This window comes from Mycteria americana, chromosome 3 (assembly GCF_035582795.1).
Source record: "Mycteria americana isolate JAX WOST 10 ecotype Jacksonville Zoo and Gardens chromosome 3, USCA_MyAme_1.0, whole genome shotgun sequence".
Classification (NCBI taxonomy): domain Eukaryota; kingdom Metazoa; phylum Chordata; class Aves; order Ciconiiformes; family Ciconiidae; genus Mycteria; species Mycteria americana.
The window spans coordinates 61,183,464-61,205,822 of record NC_134367.1 but is presented as its reverse complement, the minus strand read 5'-3'; the positions used below and the strand labels follow the sequence as shown (position 1 = coordinate 61,205,822).

The 22,359-nt window shown below is 42.2% G+C and overlaps 1 protein-coding gene across 4 annotated transcripts in view; it reads left to right on the top strand.

Annotated features, from left to right (window-relative positions):
• PTPRK (protein tyrosine phosphatase receptor type K) overlaps positions 1-4,609 on the top strand; it is a 417,933-nt gene extending 413,324 nt beyond the window's left edge. For all 4 annotated transcript variants that reach the window (XM_075498722.1, XM_075498720.1, XM_075498719.1 and 1 more), the window contains 2 exons: positions 464-599; positions 3,143-4,609. In XM_075498722.1, the coding sequence (XP_075354837.1) occupies positions 464-599; positions 3,143-3,196 (190 nt within the window). In that variant the 3' untranslated portion in view covers positions 3,197-4,609. The remainder of the gene's footprint in view (positions 1-463; positions 600-3,142) is intronic.
• The last annotated feature ends 17,750 nt before the right edge of the window (positions 4,610-22,359 follow it).

Here is a 22,359-nt window from a genome sequence, read left to right as displayed (position 1 = left end):
TCAGAAGTGTCTCCAAAGGTCAGCAAGATATCAAATCAGTGATGCCTTGGCATTGATCTGGCTAGATAATCCTCATACCGTAGGATAATTTAAGTCAGTCTTTTTCCAGAACTAAATGGAAAATGTTGTACTTGCCATTGAACTTGGTTTTTAATTTCTAACGTTGTACTTGCCATTGAACTTAGGTTTTTTTATTTCTAATGCCTATGTAAATTAGGCTATAGCATAGCTGGGCAGCATGGTGGGCTATAAGGGCAGAATTCAAAAGAAGTAATTGAGAGGAAGGTCAGAAACAGCAAATGTCTCAGACCAAACCCACTGGAGCTGCAAGGAGATTGCTAAAGCCTGGTCTCCCTGTGGGACTCAGGAATCACTCATGCTTACAGAGTGAAAGAACAGAAATGCGTTTTGAATGCTCTCTTATGCGTGGTGACATTTAACCAGCTCTTTTCCTTGCATACAGAAATGGCGGTGGCCGGAGCGGGATGTTCTGTGCCATCGGCATTGTGGTCGAGATGGTAAAAAGGCAGAACGTGGTGGACGTTTTCCATGCCGTGAAGACTTTGCGGAACAGTAAGCCCAACATGGTAGAAACTCCGGTAAGCACCAGCCCATTGGGGTTATTGCAAACAGCCAGGGAGCCGGAGGCTCTCTTGTTGTGTGAGCTACGTTCTCGGTCCTGTGCCCACAAAACAGAGCAAACCTATGTTGAGCCACAAGAGGAAAGGGACGTGGTTTTTGGGTCTTGGGCTCCCCTTGTAGTATAGACTGAGCAGAGGCTGGTCTGATTCTTGGCATGAGCATACGGTTGGGAAACGTTACATCCTGTGGTGGAAATTTCTTGACTGTACACACAAGTCAGCATCATGAGAGGCCAGGCTAAGCATTTTACGCTACTTTTCTTGTAGTGGTACCATGCCTTTCACAGAAAACATTCTGAGTTAACAGAGTGCACTTTAATCTCCCAAAATAACCTGGTCTATTTGAAGAGAAGTTGCAGCGGGTTGTGCTCACACAAACCATCTTGAAATTTTACGGAGCAAGGCATTTCTTCTTGGTAGAAATAAGCTGTAAAGTCCAGATTAGTAGCTGGAGATGTTAATATTTTGCTTCTTACTAACAACTGCTGCTTTGGAAGCTGTATTGAATAATGACAATGTTTGTTACTCAGATTTCTAGTAGTCAAAATGATACCTCAGAACCTTAAAATCAAAGACTTGGATCTAGTATATTGGAAATTAATATATAGAATCATTTAGGTTGGAAAAGACCCTTAAGATCATTGAGTCCAACAGTTAACCTAAATAATAAACAATATAAACAATAAACTAATATAAACAATATGAGCCTGAATTAGCAAAACCTCAGGACTAAATATTTGTATGTACATTGCCAGAACTCAGAATAACCTTCACTCTTCTGGTCAGTCTTTATGCATACAGTATGAGTGCATATCCATCCACGTGATCACTTCAGTCACAAAAACTGAACATTGTGGAGAGTCCTTAAAACAATTCTCCCAAGTGGATTTTTTTCCTTCCTGTAGGTGAATGTGAAAGCAGGTTAGACAGCGTTTGGGAGATTCTGCCATTTGACTCTCACACTGCCAGCAGCCAGTGTCACTTTTCAGCCAGATGGCTGCCTACAGCATAAAAATCAGGGATGCCAATTGAAATTAAAAACGTTTTGCCGTTTATGCGTAGTGAAAATTGCTTATGACCTTGTGAACTTGCATATTGAGCAAAATGGCTGTAGCTGCCTCTTCCCATATTGCCCTTTTTTCCAGGTGTCACTGTTTGCTTGGTATCAAGTAGCTTCTGTGGCTACTTGATGATTTGCTTAATTATTGTGCATCACTTCCATCCTTTGCCACCACATAAATTAAGAAGATGGTTAAAATGTTAACAGATAGAGCATCCTCTAGCAGCAGTGGCATTGGGCTAGGTATTGCTGGTTTTGCCGCAAATACTTTGTAGTCTGCTGTGCCATAGACATCTGAGACACAACGTACTGAATTGCTGCCTGGATTTCAGTTCACTGCTATGAAGAAAGCAGGTCAGATCACATGGAAAATTACTTGTGTCACTGTAAAGGGAGGCCAAGGTAGATGGTGTGTGTTTCTGATAAATGGTCTGTAAACATATATTTCATTTTAAAATAGTCCTGAATTCCATTGTAGCTTTAATCTGCAGTTACTGAATTTCTGTAGTTACGTGTTTCTGTTGTGTGGGTTTTTATTCAGAACTCTTGAACAGCAGCAGCTGTTGAGTCGTTAGTTAGAAAACAAACCAGGAAAACCAATATATAACACTGTCATGTGCCCTACATTCAGCAACATGATCAGATAACAAAAATGAGCAGCGCAATAAAGCCTTTAAGATATCCCCACCACTTCCTGCTAATGGATCACGCTGGCTTCCTTTGCAAAATAAATCACAAAAGCAGATTCGTTTTGTTAGGTCGCAAGGACAATAGAGATTGAATTCATTTCCTTGGGTTTTCTTCTCCTTCTTGCCTTCTCCTCTCTCCTTCCTCCTCCCTCTCCCTCAGTATCAGCTCTGAACAGCAGCCTTGTTAAGGAGAAATACTAACCATGATTGAATTTTGAGCTTTAACTTCTCTTTTAAATCTGCATTTGATCTCTTGGGCATTACATCGACACGACTGTACAAATGGGCTGTGGGCCCAGAGCAGCTTTGTGTCACAGCTCAGTATTCCCTAGCCATTCCCTGGCTGTCCAAGCAGCAGGCACTGGTTAACTGCTCAGTATCAGCTAACTTAAATATAAATGGTGTATCAGCGTCGAGGTGCTTGCACTGCAAGAATGCTCTGACTGATAGGAGAACTTTTTATGTTTGATAAACCAGTTCAGAAGCTGAAAAAATCAGAGAAGCAAATCATTGCATTTCATGGTCAGGTTTTTTTTCCAGTTTGTTGGTTAGGGTGAGTTTTTAAATCAGAGCTGGTAATATACTTGTGTAGTAGGAAAAAAAAAGAAAGAAAACCCAAGCACGTCAGGCTCGAAGTTAAAATTGCATAGTAGTTAGCAAAGACTATTCTTGTTTGTAGATATTGCTGCTAATACTTTAGAATCTTAATTTAACTTCTCTTTTTTTTTTTTTTTTCCTCTTTCCCCTTAAAGGAGCAATATCGCTTCTGCTACGATGTTGCGCTGGAGTACTTGGAATCCTCTTAGTCGGAATGGATGTGTCAAAGTTCACCAAATACATGAATCTCAATAAGCTGTTTTGACAACAGTTCTTGATCCTGTGAAGAAAGATTTTAGGGGAAGAGGGGGGTGGGAGGGATTTTAAATTTTAAATGCAAAGTATTTTTCTTATGAAGTTGTGTATCTTAATAAAAGAACTCAATCTGTTTCTATGCTTGTATACAGTATCAACATTTAGTGCCACATAAATACTATTTAATGAAAACCAGAGTCAGAAAAGATTTGCGCAAATTAGGACTTTTCAGTGTTTGTATATGCAGCCGTCTCTCAATTACAGTAGAGCGACCATCTGTTGCATGTATCAATATTTCCTATATGGTATTAATTTTTCTTTTTTTTCTTTTGATACATTGTTAAAGTACAATAACAGTGCAGATTGATAGTAAGGTTCATTCTTTATACGTTTCAAGTGTTGCATATATATATTATATATAGTAAAAAAAAAACCTGGCTTATTTTGTTTTAATGTGCAATGATGGCTGGATCACATAAAGATCTTTATAAAAAGAAACTTAAACATAAGCCAAAGACTCAAGTGTAAATATGTCTATATGGAGAAAGCACATGTATTTATTGTTTACTTGCATTCCTTTTTTGATGGCTGAAAAAAGAAGAATCATTTTTCTTGAAGAAAGCTTTTTTTGCTGAAATCAAGTGTAAACAATTTTTGTAGTTTATTTTTTGTATGTTTTAGTGTAAGTAGAAGACATACTTTTTATGCATAGACCAAGAAACATTGGTATAGTGGTTTTGTTGTGTACATGCTTGTGATTCAAATCCATGTAAACAACTCAGTTATAGAAGGTCTTTAACTACTGGACCAAAATCAAAACATTTTCCTGAAAATGTATAGTTTTTCACAGTTGCGTTAGTTAAGTACTGATCAAAAAACTATGTAAGGAAGGGCACACATCAAAATGGCCTTGCCTATGACTTGCACAATATTGGAAGAAATTTTTAAGCACCATTAAAATTGTAAGGGAACCAGTTGTTTAAAAAAATCTTGAAGCACAGGTCAACAGGAGAACTGCCAGACAAACAGATGGCTCTGCATATGCCCTTGAGGGTAAAAAAGTATTTGTTTAGCAAATTGTAAAATTAAGCAATGTTTATTTTGATGTTTACGAACATGTAAGCTTTGCTTCCAAGAAAGCAAAATTTGAATAAACCAATGCCAGATTCTGATTATAGTTGTGGTGTACGAAATATTACTGTGCTTTCGCTTAGCTTGTATCCATTTGTTCACAAGGTTTCCTATATTTTACCCGCTAAAATCATTCCAGTCTCTTTGTTGGTCTTTTTTAGAACTCACAGTAAAATGATAGGTGCTTTTAAATATTCTGTAAAGTAAGAGTGAATTAAACTTTTATTTAAAGATTATTTTATATTATTTCCTATTTTGATACCCTCTCGGTTACTGTCCTTGTTAAAGAGTCATTCTTGTCCGGAAGACCGATATATTTGGATAAGGAAAATTACATTATTTTTCACCTCAGTGTTTCAGGGAGTATTTGAGAAGACTCCATGTCATCTGTATGTGCTAAGTTTCATCCTTTACTTCAGACACATGAAATTACCCATCCAACACTATAAATAGCAGAGAAATGTTTAGAAAAATTCTACTTCTCAGATTTTTTTCAGTGCCCCCATCTGGATTGCATAGCCCTGCCTCTTCCAGATCGAAAAACAAGTCTTTTTCTTTTGTCACCCATTGTTAGTTCCTACACTATGAACAGCAAGGTAAACAAATCAGGTTTGAAAACGTTCACTGGGTGTGGGTTCTTAATACTCAAAATGGCTCTTTTTTTCTTTTGCCACATTGGAAAGCGGATTATAAACTGCATGCCATAGAATTGCAACATTCCCAGCTTTCTCTGTGAGGCCATGGCGTTCAGCTAACTTTGGCAGTCAAAGTGCTGCATGTATCATCTAAAGCCAGCTGTCTGGTCACCACATTTTGTGGAGACAATGCAGCATCTCCACAGACTCATTCATCGTGCATGTTAGACATGTGTCTGGGATTAAATGAATTGGACTCTGGAAGAACCTTCTTCTGTTGTCCATGAACGCTGTTAAGAAGATTAGATTAATCTAGAAGTCTAGATTAATTTTTTTGACAGGTGAGACGAGTAGTTCTTAGGGTTGTGGAATGCAAAAGCCAAGTTCTGTACTGACCAGAGTGATTTTTGTTTTTCCTGACCAAAAATATAGCGTTTCCATTAGGCCAAATGAGTAGTTATTTTCAGGGAGAGCTGCTGTTTTGGGGACAGTGGGGTCCATCCCCTCCAGTTCTTCATAATCCTTGCTAAGATCTTTGTGTCCAGTTTCCCCAGTACATTAAGCATGCCTGGTGCAAATGCCAGTGTGAATCCTGGCATCAGGATTCGCAGCAGTCGTTTCTGTAGCTATAGCTGACTGTGGTGACCTAATGAGCTTTGGCAATAGCTCGTGATTGAAAAGCTTGTGGGAAGTTCTTGCAAGGCCAGGGGGAAGTATGCAGAGGGAATATGGTGTGTGAGAAGCAGCTCAGAAATATTCTCCAGTGATGGTGTATCTTGGGGGTCTCTTGGGCAAAAGACAATCTTTGAATCAGCTTTTTAGTATCAAATCAGGAAGAGGTGGTTTGCTTTCATTGTGGCAGCTCTGTTCCCCCAGATAGATGCTGCTCCCGTATCCTTTTCTTACACCTGTGCAAGACAGAAGAAAAAGAAGTGGGGGGACTACGAAAACCTGCCCCAGAGGGAGAACAGGTATTGCTCATAAAGGGAATGTGCAGTGGAGGGAGAGAAATATTCCCGACCTTGGGCACTTGAAGAGGGAAATATTTTACTCCCTGAGGCAGTGAAAAGCCACCAACACCAGCATCGCAGTGTCGGCAGCTCCTGCCCTGGGGAAGTCCGTAGGTTTCAAGGCTCCTTCTCAAAATCTTTCTGCTGGTTACTGCCCTTTGCTGAACTGTTAGCACAGAGTCGGTCAAGTGGCTACAGCCTGCAAGGTACACAGGCTCTGCTTTCCTCAGCGGCATGAAATGAAGGCAGGACCAACACAAGCAGTAGATACGGAGAGAGCAAATGGGCATCAAGTCAGAGTACAAAGAAGAGGCACGAAAGACTTCATCCGTGGGGGAGTATGAGGTGAAGTTGAAACTGATTTAATGCCACATAACAAAAGGAACCAAAGGAGTGTACAAAGTTCCCCAAAACATGACTGCTCTGCGTGAGAAGGTATTCTTTGCTCTAAAACTGAGAAGTGATGACTCCAGTGTCCTAGTCTCCGTAGTTGCTAGTGGAAGGAGTTCTGAGTGGTGCCTTTGATGGCTTTGCTTCATTTTCTATAGAACAGTAACCAAAGAGGTAACTTAGGGATGTGTTCAAACTATCTGAATTTTCCCTAAATAACCAGATCTTAGGATCCAACACTGAAGGACCATATCGGGCCTCGAGCACCTTAAATGCTTGGAAATGTCTAAAGCAGTGTCATGGAGATCAAAGAGCTACTAAACCTCAGTGCCCTGTATGGAGAGAGGCTTCTCTTTTTTTTTTTTTTTTTTTTTTGAGCCCACTGAATCTGCCTTCCCTGTTCATGGTGACCCAGCTCCAGCAAGTGGGCGTGAAGAGACCCAGTTTTTGAACTTTTATCCGGGTCCTGAGAGATCAGACCCCAGCTGGTTGATGAGATCCTGGGATTTACATTTCCTGCTTCCTGGGAAAATGCTGCCATCAAGAAGCAACAGCTTTGAAACAGGCTTTGCTTTCCTGGAAAATGGTCACAGGCATAAGCTTGAAGCTTAGTATCCTCAGTATATGCCAGCAGTTACTGGAATTCATTTCATTCAGGAAGTCGCTCAGATAATAGAATTATGTAGTTTATTGTATGTCCTTGCCTTGCCCAAGGTACTACGTTAAGAAACACAATATTCTTTAGAGAAACGTGAAAGCGAATGCTGCTGCAGGAGCGTGCTATTTCAAATGGGTTAACAATTTCCAAAATCAAAGGTCTAAAAAAGCAAACTGGGGAAGCAATGGTAGGCAGGTGCTGTGTCATTGAGCCTCCAGCGTGAATTGAAATGTGAAAGGACAAGGAAGGGGCAGCCTGAGAAAAAATGTTGCAGAATCACTGCGTGGCCAGGCCACCTGGACTGACAAATGACTGTATAAAGGGCCTCTTTTAAGCTTCATTCTGCCGCTGTGTCAGAAGAAACCCTGAGATCTTGAAATAAATGTAAAAGCTGCTTTTATAGCACCCTGCTCTGTACTGAAAAGAAAAGTAACTCATTTTCTGCTGTACTTTCCTGTGTCACGTAGAGGTCTGAATTAAGTGATCCTAATCTCACAAAAGAACCTTTGTGGTGGTTTATTGCTAGTGCTCTTCCTTTGTTAAACAGTCAAAGGTCTGGTAACCTCTGCAGATCCAGGATAGTCAAGGGTATCTGTGAATATTCACTTACGTCTTTACACTCTGAGGCTGAATAATCTGCTAGTGAGATTGTGTGTACTGAGGAGGAGACCTTCAGAATATGCAGAGGTTTAGTCCTATAAATTTCCCTTCAACTTTATGCAGCAAAACCTTGTCTTTGTTATTTTTTTAACTAGAGGCTCTGTTTGAACAAAATTTGAGATGCTGGCAATATAGAAGAAATGTTTCTAAGTTATTTTAAGCTTGCTGGACACTTTTTCTTTAGGCTTGAGTAAAAGAATGATGTGAGATGGTGTTGGTGGTTGACAGGCATAAATGTTCTTTTGGCCCACGCTTCTCAGAAATTAATTCTTTCCCTGCTGTTGGGTTTAGACTCCTAATTTATGCAGAGATTGACATGTGTGATGACAGGCACAATAGGATGCTTACCTAATAATAATGTTTATTAACTGTGTCTTGGCCAACAAAGAACAGATGTTTTTGTGCTTTGTTGAGATACAAAAGCTTGATTTCAATAGTCTTTTGTAACCCTTCTAGCTTCCATCTGGATCAGAAAATACTCCTGACTTCACAAATTATATGAAGATGAATTTGAAATCCCCATATGCTCAGAGATTTTTCACGTCCTCACTAAGTAAGCAGAAAAAATGAAGACTGTGTTAAAAAAAAGAGCAACAAAACCCCCTCTTCTCAACCAAAACATGATCTTTCTGCAAGCCTTCGAATACCTTGGAGCTTTTTGGTAATGAGCACAAAATGGCATCTGGCAAAACACAGTACCTCCAGATTGTGATAATATGTGTGTATGTTCCTGCCAGGTGCAAACCAGTGTGAGCTCTTTCCATTTCACGGTGGAAAACTTGTCTTTCTTTTGTGTATCTATCTTTTGGAGAACAGTAACTGAAACGACACAGCATTTTGCCGAGTCCTGAAATTTTCAAGGAAGTTACTGTCTTTTTGCACTCCGATAGCAAATGTGAAACCAGAGATTATGGTGTCTTTAAGAGTGTCTCTCTCGAGGTAACCAGAGCGAGTTGCTTTTTGTAGAGGCCATAAAGCCAAACTACGATCAAGTTTCAGAAGAGTTTTGAAAGACATTTGTTTTGCTACCAATTGTGTGTGTGGACTTTAGTCCCAGCAAGTGAAATCCCAGTTCGTTTGTGGTCAAGGACATTAGGTCTCGTTACTCATGTTCTATTAGTCTTTGTGATCCACTTGCTGTATCCACGAGCGGGCACAATAAACAGCCCATCTGGACCCAGAGACCGAACTACCTTCAGCACAGAACCTGGTGCTGTAGCCTTTTTCCCCAGTTTCAGGATGAAGTTCATAACAATATGAAACTCGCTGATGATACAGATTAGCAACATCAAATTGCCTCTATTTACTGAAAATGCTTGAAACTGCCGGCTGAAGGGGTGTATGCATTCATTCTGGGTTAGGTAGAAATCATAGACTTAGGAAGCTGTGGCACTGCTGCAACCTTTTCTGTTGCACAAAATGGTATCATTGAAGCTTCGCTTGATGCAGTTTAAACTATAAACAGGTTGCTGCTTAGTTTCGTCTTCTGAAGTGATCAAGGTTTCCAGCTTACCTTGCATTAAGAAATACAGCAGTGTTTGAGCAGTAGTTCTCACGGGTCAGACAACTTCAGGGATGAGGATAAAAATGGAGCGTAAAAGCACTAGGCATAGTATAGGTTCTTCTAATATTTCTCCTCCAGCGAGATGAGCTGGTTCAGCTAGTGTGACAGTGAGCTGTAATTACAGCTGTGAGAAAATAGCTGTGTGGTTTTGTCTGTGGCAAAGGCTTTTAAAAATTTCTTTAAAAAGACAGGGAGAAGTGCAGGCTTTGTTTCTACCTCAGTGTGCCTTCCTTTCAGGCACTTGTTTACTTCAAATAATAGCCTTCCGTAATGCAGACCCCTTCTAAGATGATAGTCCTTTAAGTAGACAGAGTCACAGCCTGTAGCAGTCTCTGTCATCAAATACAAGTGAACTGTTGGTATGTGGATTAAAGGTAGCAGGTACAGGTATGATGGACGCTCTAGTGCATTCAGGGGGGAACCGCAATGGGCAGAGGCCCAAGGAATAGGCCTTTTGCTTTTGCACAGGGGGATTTATAAACTTTGTGCAAAAGAAAGAGAATAAAATAGCCAGTGGGTCCAAATGCTTGGGACCAGCATGAAGATAGGAATCTTATTCTCTGGTTTTTTGGGCAACAGCATAGAAAGCACTGGCTTTGGATGTAAGTATAAGCAGGATGGAGAGTATAAAAAAAGTCTAGACCAGAGGGGGACTTCCCAAAAAGCATGCAGTTATGAAATATATGGGAGAAAGAAAAAAATCCTGAACGCCCCAGTCAGTGAAAAATATTTCAAATATTGAGTGTATGTTGTGCTTGTGGTCAAGCAAGGTTGAACAGATGGTTTAGGCCACTAAGGATGAAAGATGCTGAGCAAGGGACAATGTCAAGGAAAGAAACGGGCAGCTGATGTGAGCAGTTCATGTCTTCAATAAAGGAGAGATCTGAGTAGGTATCAGGAAAGAGAAAAAAAATAATCCCCAAAACCAGGCTTAGCACAAGCAAGAGGGGTGAGGATCAGTTCACTTACCTCATTCTGTGACCTATGATGCCCACTTGATCTTTGGACTCGGGCAGTTAGCTGCCTTGAAGCCCACAAGGTGCAATTTTAGTGATACCATGTTTGTCATCACTGATCAAGAAAAGGAGAACAACAACATTGGTGCAATGCTGAACATGATCATTCAGATAGTCCTTATCTTAGTTTTGAGGACAAGCAACAAATGAGAAGTAAAGTAAATGTGACAGTAAGTCATAGCTCAGGCATGATTTCACAGGCATGATCTCAGCCCCTACTCCACTGTTAGTCAAGAGCCAAATGCTACTTCTCAGGCTTGTTTCCAATGCTTATTTTTTAACATAATTATGGTTTGGTTTTGTTTTTCCTTTCTTAGAAGAGGAAAATGTATACTGAGAAAACCAAAATTAGAGGCTGGGGGGTGAGGGGAAGCATTTGGGGAGAGAACTCTGAGAGGCAGCTACTTGACTATGGCCTCAGGGGAGCCACTGTAAAGGAAGATTTCGAAGACTGAGAAGAATTCTAAGTGTCTTAAAACCATAAGCCAACCGATAAATGAAATAGCTTCAGAGTCCTACGCCATGTAGCCTTTGGTGAAAACGGCAAAATTTGGGTGGGGGAGGGGCACATGCCCTGCAAGTTGTTATTTGTGTTTCCAGTCCAGCGTGACAAATTGAATAAGCAGATGGCCCTGGGAAAAGAAGAGAATAAAACCTGACAATTACTTTGATGATATACACATACAAGCCTGCATTTTCCACATCTTCACTTTTAAGACTTTAAGTAACATACCTACTTGGTCATGCAAAGGCTCATCACAGTATCACGATGTCCTGATCTTGCTCATTACTTTGAGTTTGCGGTGAGGTGTCTATTCTGGACTTATCAAAGGCCACACAAACATTTAAGTAGGACAGCTAGTCACCTCTTATCAAGACTGTGTTTTTCAGACTAGACTCTATACTCTTACTTGATTGTTTTTCCTCTTCTTCCAGTGGTCTTGGTACATGACTGGGATCCAACAAATGGACGTTGTATACTGCCCTTTCCAAAATACAGTTTAGGTTGCTCAATTTTGTTGGGTTTTGTTTGTTTGGGTTTTTTTAATTCTTGTTTTCGCTGATGTTTTTTTCCTCCTCTTTCTTTATCTTCTACATCTTAGCACAGGCTGAAGCTAAGCAGGCAGGGATGGGACATAGTGTTACCTCCATAACGCATTTCAGCTTTTCAGCAGAAAAGATTTCAAGGAGTAGTTTCAAATTTAGACTAAATGGCTGGACCAACACAACCCACTCTCTGACCTGGAGCCAGGATCAGCTGGCATCTCTGAAAGCAAGCTTCTTGCTGTTTGTCATTCAGTCTGGTGAGCGTGTTAAGCAGGACGACAGTGACTTAATTACAAAAAGAGAAACGACTGCAACTGCTCTTTTGTTCCTTCCAGCGCTTCTCTGGGGTGGGGAGGAGGTGGAAAAGCCTACTCCCTTCCAATTCTTTAAAAGTCTCTTCTTTCCAACTCTTTAAAGGTCTGTGGGCTTTAAAAGCAATGTGAAATGGCACAGGAAGAGGTTTGGTTAGTGATGTGTTTAGCTGTGTTTGATTTGAAAAAGATTAACCCAACAACGTATGGGAGGGGTTGCTTAACTCAATAGAAGATCCTAGGTATTAAGGGAAGGGGAATAGGAATATCTGGGCGTAGGTACTCTGGTGTGTATGGTGTAACTGGCTTTCTGTCGTAGCAGTTCCTGAAGTGTGCTACAGTGAAGTGATTTTGAAATGAGACTTAAACATTAACTAGTAAAGGGAGCGTGGCAAAAATCAGTTTTCCCACACCCAGCTTCCAATAACATTACTGTAGCTGGTGTCCACGTGTGAGTGGGGAGGCATGCTCTTGTCTCTTTGCCCTGGTGCTGGGTTAAAACACACGGCCCAGGCACGGAATTCAGAAATACAATGTTCTGGGAAGACCATAACTGCCCAAAATGAGGTGAGGCACCCCACGTTACAAACATCTCTTGAGTCAATTGCTCTTTTCACCACTGTCCAAGCAAGAAGAGAGGACAACTCCAGCGAGTAGCATAGTGATGAGTGCCTGTCATAGGACCGGCTTGGATGAGCAAGGGGCTCTGGTTATCTGCTAGTTTTAGGAAGCTGTACATCATCCTCAACTGCATGTTAAAACAGGAATCGGCAAATTTTCTTCAGCATTTTTGTTCAACGTTTGGGCTGTGTTTTGCTGTAACTCTGCTTGCTTTTGATTTTATTTTATTCTCTCTTCTATGAAGAGCTTGAGTGTTTGGATTGGATGCTTTTTTCCCCTTTTTTAAGTACCTTCTCTTATATGATGTATTAAATCTTCCTTGGCAAGCTTGTCTTCAGCCATACTGCGTTGGTGGGTTTTGTAGGTGAGCAGAGAGCAGAATGCAGAAAAAGAAACGAACAAAATATGTTGTTTGTAAAAAGGACTTTGGTGTAGGTGATGGCTTTGCAAATTTCAGATTTCATCCTCTAGTTTGAATTAATTTGTTGACATAATTCTACAAGAACACTTATAAATGCATTCCTCAGAGAGATGCGAAGGGAGCTGTAGACTTTCATTTTTCAAAATGTCTCTATCTGTTCACGCCGGCTGTTTGTTAGATCTCACAACGTGCTCAGCACCAGAAGGTCCAGGATGCCGTCGTGCCCCACGGGCTCTCAGCACCCCCTGGCTTGGGGTCTCTAGCAGTATGGTGAGGAGAAGGAAGGAGAAGGGTCCAACTGCCGCGCTGTATGCTTCACCCAGAAGAACATGTGCTAGGAACACATTGAAGGAGATGCCCAAGGGTCACAAATGCTCTTGGATGTCAAATAAATGTAGATGCAACAAACTGAAAACAAGATGAAAGGCTGGCAGAAAGACTTAACTCCAAAGTGAACGCCCCAGGATGTTTCCTTACAGACTGAAATCTTAGATAATTTAAATGAAGTTTGTGGAGAAGGACAAGGTGAAAGAGCCTTGGCTGGATCATAACATATGTTCCATATTGCAAGGCTGCCTACAAGAGGAAATGGATGCAGTGTACGCTGCTCGGTAAGTTATCACTCTACCTGAGAAGCAATGAGATTTATTTAGCTTTGGAAAAGCAGACAAAATAGGTAAGAAAACACATGGTGAAGCTTCTGGCCTGAGTATTTTAATAGGCAAGGGTTAAAATACACACCAGAAAAGTTAGGATAAATGCTACCTATGGGTTCTTCAAGAAAAAATGGGTTTTTGCAGTCTTTTTACAGGTTTTTCTGGGGAAAAGCCCCTGTGCTCCTTCCTCCTCCACAGGTGGGAAGACAGGCTTATTGACCAATTCAGTAAGGAAATACATTTGTTTTCCAGCACTTTTCCCAAAGGAGTCTCTAAAGGCCTAGCTTCCCACAGTGGGAAGTGTGCTGCATGATGTTAGTGATCTCCCCGTTTGCTGCAGTCTACCACAAAGATGGTGAAGGCTGTGTAGGATTGGAAAAAGATGTTGGCCAGCAGCCATTGCAAGTACTGTGTTTCTCTCTTGTGTGAGGTAGAGGATGGGACGTGTGCCTCCACTGAGGCCATTAGAGGGATTTTGGTGACCACCCTGATTAGGTTAATGGTACCAGGCACAGCGGAAAAGGCAACACTCTGCTCCTGGAAAGGGAGAAATAGGGCTGGAAGAGGAAAAGAGGGAGTGCTTATCTTTGCTTGATATGAAGCAAATGTATGTTGCTTATGCTGCTCCAGTACATTTGGCCAAATGTACTGGATTCTGCATTAATTTAAAAACCAATCTCTATTTCATTGCACTGGGATCCTTTCCTGAAACCAAATAACTTCATGGCTGATAAGTAAAAAAACCCATATGAACACAAACAACGGAATAGAGCACTGTGACAAAATATAGACGGGTCCTGGCCTCCAAACCCACCATCCCTAGGGATGAAGAGTCGTGAGGGCAGACGGAGACCTCCCTGGGTGTCCTCTTCTCCCACGGGCTGAAACTCTGGCGGGTGCCAGCCCAAGAGTCTGGCTGCCTCTTCCAGTAAAATGACCCTTTAACCCTTCTTTATTTCAGATCTTAGTTTTCCCACAGCTTGCTTAGGCTTTTTCAAATCCCTTCATCTATGTTCAATTTACTGTGTATTTCCAAAAAAAAAAACCCCGTCCAAGAAAGAGGTCCACCAATTACCGAAATCTTCATACTGCTTCTCCTTAAGAAAAGGCAAGGGTACCTGGAACAAGGCCATAGATGCAGATCACTTAAGCAGCAAATGCATCTATGTTTTCATACAGTAAAATACTAATGATAACCAAAATGCCTTGCAGGAGGGCAATATCAATGCCTTGAAAAAGGTAGGAAATTAGAATCAATTTAACTGGTACGTTGCCAAGTGTTAACTGCATTTTATATGGAGCCTTTATTCTTTGATGAACACCCATTTTTGCTGCAGATACAATTTGCTTTTAGATTCAGCTTCATACACAGAGCGGAAGTAATTGCAATTAAGTTTGGTCTCCAACTTTCTGAAGCTGTTTCCAAAACCAGGCCAATAAAATAGTGTGCTTGACAAGCTGTATCTTTCTGCATACCTTTTTTTTAACCATTAATGGTTAAAAAAAAAAAAAAAAGATAAATGCTTGTTTTTGTATGTATTTTAAAATGACAGCTGATATTTCAGTTCCAATAAAAAAGGGAAACATATTCAGCGCCACTACTTTATCATTAATTTGAAAGTCAGACAAGTGTGCCATTTAAGATAAATATTAAGGGTGTGTCGTGGTTTAACCCCAGCCGGCAACCAAGCCCCACCCAGCCGCTCGCTCACTCTCCCCCAGTGGGATGGGGGAGAGAATCGGAAGAGTAAAAGTGAGAAAACTCGAAGGTTGAGATAAAGACAGTTTAATAGGGAAAGCAAAAGCCGCGCACTCAAGCAAAGCAAAGCAAGGAATTCATTCACTCCTTCCCATGGGCAGGCAGGTGTTCAGCCATCTCCAGGACAGCAGGGCTCCATCACGCGTAACGGTGACTTGGGAAGACAAACACCATCACTCCGAATGTCCCCCCCTTCCTTCTTCTTTCCCCAGCTGTATATGCTGAGCATGACGCCATGTGGTACGGAATGGCCCTTTGGTCAGCTGGGGTCAGCTGTCCCAGCTGTGCCCCCTCCCAGCTCCTTGTGCCCCCCCAGCCTCCTCGCTGGTGGGGTGGGGCGAGGAGCAGAAAAGGCCTTGGCTCTGTGAAGCACTGCTCAGCAGGAACTAAAGCATCCCTGTGTTATCAACATTATTCTCCTCCTAAATCCAAAACACAGCACTATACCAGCTACTAGGAAGAAAATTAACTCTATCCCAGCAAAAACGAGGACAGTATGACAGAAAATTCAAGGTAACCATTATTAAAATAAGTGTTTTGTTGATTTCTTTTCCCAGCTGCTTCAATTAAACTCTGGGTTCTAATGCTCGCATAAAAAGGGGTTATTAGTGCTCTTTCTTCTGGTAATGTAGACATTAGAGAGGTAAGGAGTGCAAGATGCCAGTTTTCATTCTAGTTCTGTTAAAGCTCTTTGCTGTCAGGGAAAGTCAAACTGTTTTGCTTCCCTTCTGTAGAAAATTGTCAGTTGATAGGTGAAACTTCAGGAATAATTAGTGAAAGTAGATGTGTAAATTCCATTGGGGGAATCAATCTTTCACAAATATATTTAAATTAATTCAGTGTCCTTTTCTTTGAACAGTGGCAGGGTGCAAAAAAATTATTTTGGATTCCTTTAACAGCATCTAGAAACCTACATTACCTCTTTAAAAATAAATTACAGCACACCCCACTCAAGAAATCACAAAGGGAGAGAGTGATATTTAAAATTAATTCAAAAAATTTCTCCAACATGTCTCCAGCTGTCAAAAATGCATTGAAGATATGCCAAACATATTTCAAAACATTTTTTGTAATTTGAAGATATCTCAAGTAATTTTTCCTCCCAAAGTAAATCTTTAATGGACCTGTATGTCTTCCTAAAACTGTGGGATGTCTTTTTTTTTTTTTTTAGGTACCTCCCTTCCTTTCTCTTCCCCCCAAAAAACAACCACCCACAGAAACCAGATATTTACTGAAATCTGCAGAGGTGGTTGGGTTTGACTTTTTTTCTTTTTCTTGGTTTTATTTTTAGAGAGAGTAGAAAACTAGTTCTGTGGTCACAGTGCTCAGGTTGGTCTTTGGAGATCTGGACACAAGCCATGGCTCTGCCACAGATATTCCATGTAGCCCTGGATAAGTCATACGTTCTCTGCTTTGGGTCTACTTCTGCAAAATGATGCCTCAAACTGAGTATGGAAGATAGAGACCAAAAATGCTTAATATTTGCCTCGCTACTGGAACGGTGAGGATCAGTCAAGTGCCCGGGTGGATTTTAGGGTGTGACGCCATGTACAGAGATATTAACATTCCCACAAGAATACTGAGTTCACTTTCTGTGCTGTTAAGTAAAAAGTGGTGACACTAGTTGGAGGTCACCTGTGTGGCCCATTTTGTATAAAAACCCATTTTGACGGTTCCTTTTTGTATTGGAAAGGCCCAAAACTCCCACTGTATTAAACATTTGCATTCTAGTTTATCTTCAAAATACTTCATAAACACTTAAGAATCAATCATCTTAATATATTTATAAAGACAGGTAGCATTAATCTATACCTGTCAATAGATAGGCGAATTTTTAGATTGAGATTTTGAGTCCATACTAGTGCAGAGCTTAGAAATCTCAGATCAAGTCCTTCTCTCTGTGGTTGAAAAAACCATTAGCGGAGCTGCCTGGCTATGCAGCACTTGAACCTTTCAGGTGTTTGAGTATCCAATTCATACACAATGCTAAAACTTTAAATGTCTTTATTAAGACCATGATGCTAATCACGCCTACCAACAAGTGGAGAGAGAGTTCTGGAGATATATTTCCTATAGTTTACTGATGTATGCAAAGCAATTACTCTTTGTTGAAGAAACTTTGGAAAAATGCATGTCAATATTCTTTGCAAGACTGCAACTTAAAATGCCATTATCAGCAAGGTGTTTCTATGGGAAGCCACAACCAACTGAAAGCCATAACTCTTCCTTATTAAGAATCTACTCCAACCCCTGTTAAAATCAATGGAAAGACCTTCCTGACTCCAGTAGGGAGAGAATTGCTCAATAAAATGTAGAAAATACCCACAGGTTATTATTGTTCAGTCCACAAAAACAGTCAGCCAAAAACTTACTATTTTTCAAAATGTAATGTGTGTACATGTGCTTCAGTTCTTTTAAAAGCACTGGGGGACCCTGGTTCTTCAATAGACTGTTCACTGGAGTCAAACATTGGCAAACAACCCTCTGGGCTCAGGAGCTTTTACTAACAGCCTTTTGTTCACACCTGCTAAGCCATTTAAATTTCATATGAAGAGCACGTCTAAGATCTCTCTGCTGAGCTGTAAGGAAATGTCAAAGAACCCAAAATGTAGTTCCTGAAAACATAAAGGAAAGTTCACAATACAATCACGGGCATTAAAATGTTCCAAGATTTTAAAGCCAGGAGCCATCACAATTCATTGGGGTGACTGCCTGCTTTGTGAAGGTGTTAGGATTTTCAACCCAACCATTTTTGTACCAAGTCCAAAAACTTGGAGCAGCGCAAGATAATATCTTTAGAAGGGCAGATTTTATCTTCATCTATGGGCTTCGGCTGATGGTGAAATAGCATAAATTTCTGTGGGTAATCATCCTTGCTTTTTCACACGGCTCCTTCTTTTAAATTTCAGCAGGATCTTGCTATGCCTTTGCCTGCAGGATTAAAAAGCCCGCTACCCAAACGGACTCATCCTAGGGGAAGTATGAGCAGAGGCTGCCTGCGGAAGCAGGAATGCTAAAAAACCCCACACCTTTCTGGGGTCACTAAACATGCTGTGCAATGAGTGCTTTATATTTTAAGGTGAAATCAGAAGCAATTGTTGCAGGTGCTGGAGGATGAGTTATGTAAATGTTAGGCTAACAAAGCTAGGTTACTTTGGAAGGAATTATTTCAGTGTTTAAGAGGTGATCAGTTTGGCTTTAGTGGGGAATTGATCCCAGCCACCTATACATACAGAAGCAGCAGAAAAAGCTTGTACACAAAGATCCATCCATCATGTTGTAATTCACGTTACAACTCATGTTGTTTAAATTAGGTCTTCAGCCAATTCAGTCCCTGTCTCTCCGGAACAAATCCAGGGGTAGCATTGTAGGGGTTGGATTTTTTGCTTATGATGGGGACAGCTTGTTCAAGCTGCTGAGACCATCAGTTTACATCACAGGGGCCATTAAAAAGGCATAGCCAACACCGGTTGAGTGTCAGGTGCTTCTTGGGTGGGTTGCGCAAAACCTGAGTCATCCTACCAGAACCAGTGCTGACTGGGAGAGGACGATCCCAGCTCCTGAAGTCTCTGCGGCTCCTTTCCATGCTGGGTTCACCTCTGGAGCAGTTTCAGTATAACACTGTTCACCTGGCTTGAGTGAGCCAGTAGACTCCTATAAATGAAGGGTGGCACTACAGCTGATCACCTATGGGAACAGATGACCTGTCTCCCTTTCTTTATCAGAATTGTTCTTGATGGTGTCCTATAGTCCTATAGTTATTCGAGGCCTAAACATCCCAAGTTGTTCTCTTGGGAGATTATTTCACAGCCCGATGCACCTGTGTCAGGGAGGATTCCCTACAGTTTAGTCTGACTTTATTTTTAATGACAGGTGGAGTTTCCTCCTTACACTGGAAAAAACACGTAAGTGTACTGAACTTCCTGCAGTACCTCAAGTTTGATTCAAAAGATAGCATAACCATTCAATATAAACCTCACTCACACCTGCCTCACAGGGCTTGGCTGTGCCCCGTTTCCCTAAAGCATCCTCCTCTTTGGACTTACAGTTCTGCCAGCTCAAGTATCAAATACATTTCCCTTGCGTCTATAAGCTCAATAAATGGGGCATATCTTCCCATAGATGTAATGCCCGGTTTCATATACAGGATCGTTTTAAAGATTTCCTTCAATCAGCTCAACTAATGGCTGCATTTATCTGGAGAATGGTCTGAGCTTAAAAAAAAAAACCACAAACCTTCACAGGCTCGGAACTGATTTTATTTGGAAACTTGAAACACTTTATTGGCTTCCTGAAAACCAGTAAGTAAAACAAATGCGTGTTCATCAGCCTGGTGGAAAAATATTCTTGGAAATAGTTTTCAAAACTCTGTGGTTTGCCCATTTGTCCGCTACTTTTCAGGTATGTTCCCCTCCAGCTGGTTGCTGGCCACCCCCCTGGGGGAATGAGCAGGGGCTTTTCCACCTGGGGAGAGGTGGGTCCCTGTTTGCGCGTGCCTTCCAGAGCAGCCGGAGCTGCCGACACCGTGCCTGCACGAGGACTCGGGGCTGCGTTGGATCTTACAGATTTCCATGCCTGGCTTGACCTTCATTCGTCGTTGGTGGGAGGGGACGGAGTGGCCAAAGCGAGTGCTACCTGCAGGCTCCCGCAGCACATACATAGGTAGCATGGAGGTCCCGATAAGCTCTTTGTGAGGGACATAACAAACCAGAAGTGGAGGCGTGGTAAGGAGAGGTTTGTGACCTCTGTTCTTTCGGTACGGGAAGAACGGGCTCGGATTTTGCCTCCTCTCAGCACAGTATACGTGCATTTTTCAGCAGCTTGTCTTAATCTTCAATATTGAAACTTGGACCAAGCAAAAGGAATTTTTCCAAGTCAAGATATGATCCTCCTGAGGATTTAATCTCCAAGAGGACAACCTGCCAAAATGGTCCCTTATTACCAGCAGTCCGTGACGATGGTGCGATAATCTTCCACTCCGGGGTCAAGGATGGTTTGGAGATGGCAAATTATTTTTCTCTGCACTTGGCATTGCACATCAAACTGGAAAAAGCTCCTGCAGACCATTTGGGAGAACAGATCAGTGGTTCTCTGTTACCAGTCTAGGTGCTAGCAGAGATGAGGACTCCTCTGATAACATGTGAGCAGTGGACAGCATGCCTGACTTGGATTGCAATTTCAGACAAATGCATAGGTAGTTCCTTCACCTCACCTAAGACAGTTGGTTTTGTTAGGTTGTGTGATAAAAAGCTGGTCTCTGCACACACAGAGGAACAACAGCGGGCGGGGGAACCCCAGAGGTTCCCTGCCCAGGGTATTTCCAGGGACATTACAGGAGAGCCATCACCCCAATAACGGCTCACGTCCCCACGGAGAAGCACAGAGGCACAGCACCAGCAGGGCACCCCAGTAACCCATCACAGGAATGGGGCCCTGCCCAGACCCCCCCAGGGCATCGCAGGAGGGTGATCAGCCCACGAGCTGGGCATGACACCCCCCACATGAGTGGAGGGGAGAGGCTCTGCGGAGCACCTTACAGACTGAGGGGGGCTATACCTACCTCGAGGTATGGGACTCGCCGTGGGGTGCAGGGCAATAGCCAAGTACAAGACTTACTACGGAAAGTTTAGAGGGGGGAACCAAAGGTGGGGAAAAGGTGGGATCAAGGTGGTTGTGGGAGGAACAAGGGTGGGAAAATGCAGGGCTTAAGGGGATAAAAGGGGCTGGTCGCACACGAGCAGGCTGCTGGTCAGTATGCTTGTCTGGCCGTGCCCTGTGCCACATCACGTAGCCCGTCCTGGCTTCTCGTTCAGCTCCATTTCTGACCGTTTTCCTGTGTGCGCGCGTGTGCGTGCCTGGGGGTCTGAGTGCCCGCAGCTGGAGCGGGACCACGGGTCACAGAGCCTTGTGGGAGCCGGCAGGTCAAGTGGCTTGGGAGCCAGAGGGAGGTACGTGTGTCCGTGTGCTTGTGTGTATTAGAGGGGCCTGTACTAGCCACTGGCATGGGGCTCCGCACCTCGAGGGCTGCTCGCGTGCCCATATGCCAGCAGGATCAGAGATCAGTTACTGGGTGGACTGTGCCTAAGCCCAGCTACCAGAGGGATCCACGCTGCATATATATATATATATATTTTTTTTTTTTTCTCACTAACAGACCTTTATCTGGATCAGGCAGAGAGAGGAACAGGATGAGGCCATTGGCGCTTGTGTGAGTGCTGTGGTTTCTGTCTAGGTTGATCTGTGTGGCTGGCAGCGTATTTATGTGTATAGGTGCTGTACATGTGTGTGTGTGTGCGTGCCTATCGGGAGCACGTGCTGCTGGTCGGCCCTGGGAGCACAGAGCTGCAGCCCCCTCCTCCTCCATGCTGTTGGGCTGCTGGATTCAGCAACATAAAACAGGTTTTGTTCTGATTTTTCTTGTATAAAATCTGTGCCTGTTTGTACATTTGCTTTGTTGGATGCAAGTGATTTTGAAACCCGTTATTAATTTTTATGTGCGTTTGCAGTCCATGTTAAATGTTTTTTGTGGTGTTGTTCCTGGCAATCTTATCAAAGTGAAGAGCCAAATACAAGTGAATTGAGGAACAGCAGAAATGGCCTTAGGGGCTCTTTATCCATAGACCAAAAACAATGTGGACAGGTAAAGCCCAGCTGCCGGCACTGACACAATACCTGACAACCTTGGGAGCCGGTACATTGAGAAAATTGGCTTTGATTTGCTAGAGTTGCACACATAATTTTTAAACATATAAAGATGTCCCACTGAAATAGCTGAAACCTCTCACACATTTCAGTGCTCTGTACCCTGTAAGAACCAGCTTTTTATAGTATGGGTCTTTTGATTACCACCAAATGTGTGTGATTTCCCCATCTCTCTCCCAAATCAATTATATTTGCTTAATTTCAAGTGTGTGTTGTTGGGAGGGGAAAATGAGGGATCTTTTGTGTTAAAATAGTTGATGAGTGGTTGGCTGTGCATGTTCTCTAGTTTGGCTTTTACTAATACCTGTCACTTCTAGACGCAAAGTCCTGTTATTCGTCTTGCCTGCAGCACCTGCAGCGTTAGCAACTGGCAATAGTGAGCTCTGCACCTGCAGGCTCCCCGCTTATAAAACCTATTTCATGCTCTCTGGAGCAATATTTCTTAAGATCAAGTTAACAAATTCTTCAAACCCTGTAGTTAGCCTGGCACCTCAAAGGCCTGAGCACCCACTATAAGCATTTTGGATTTTAATATG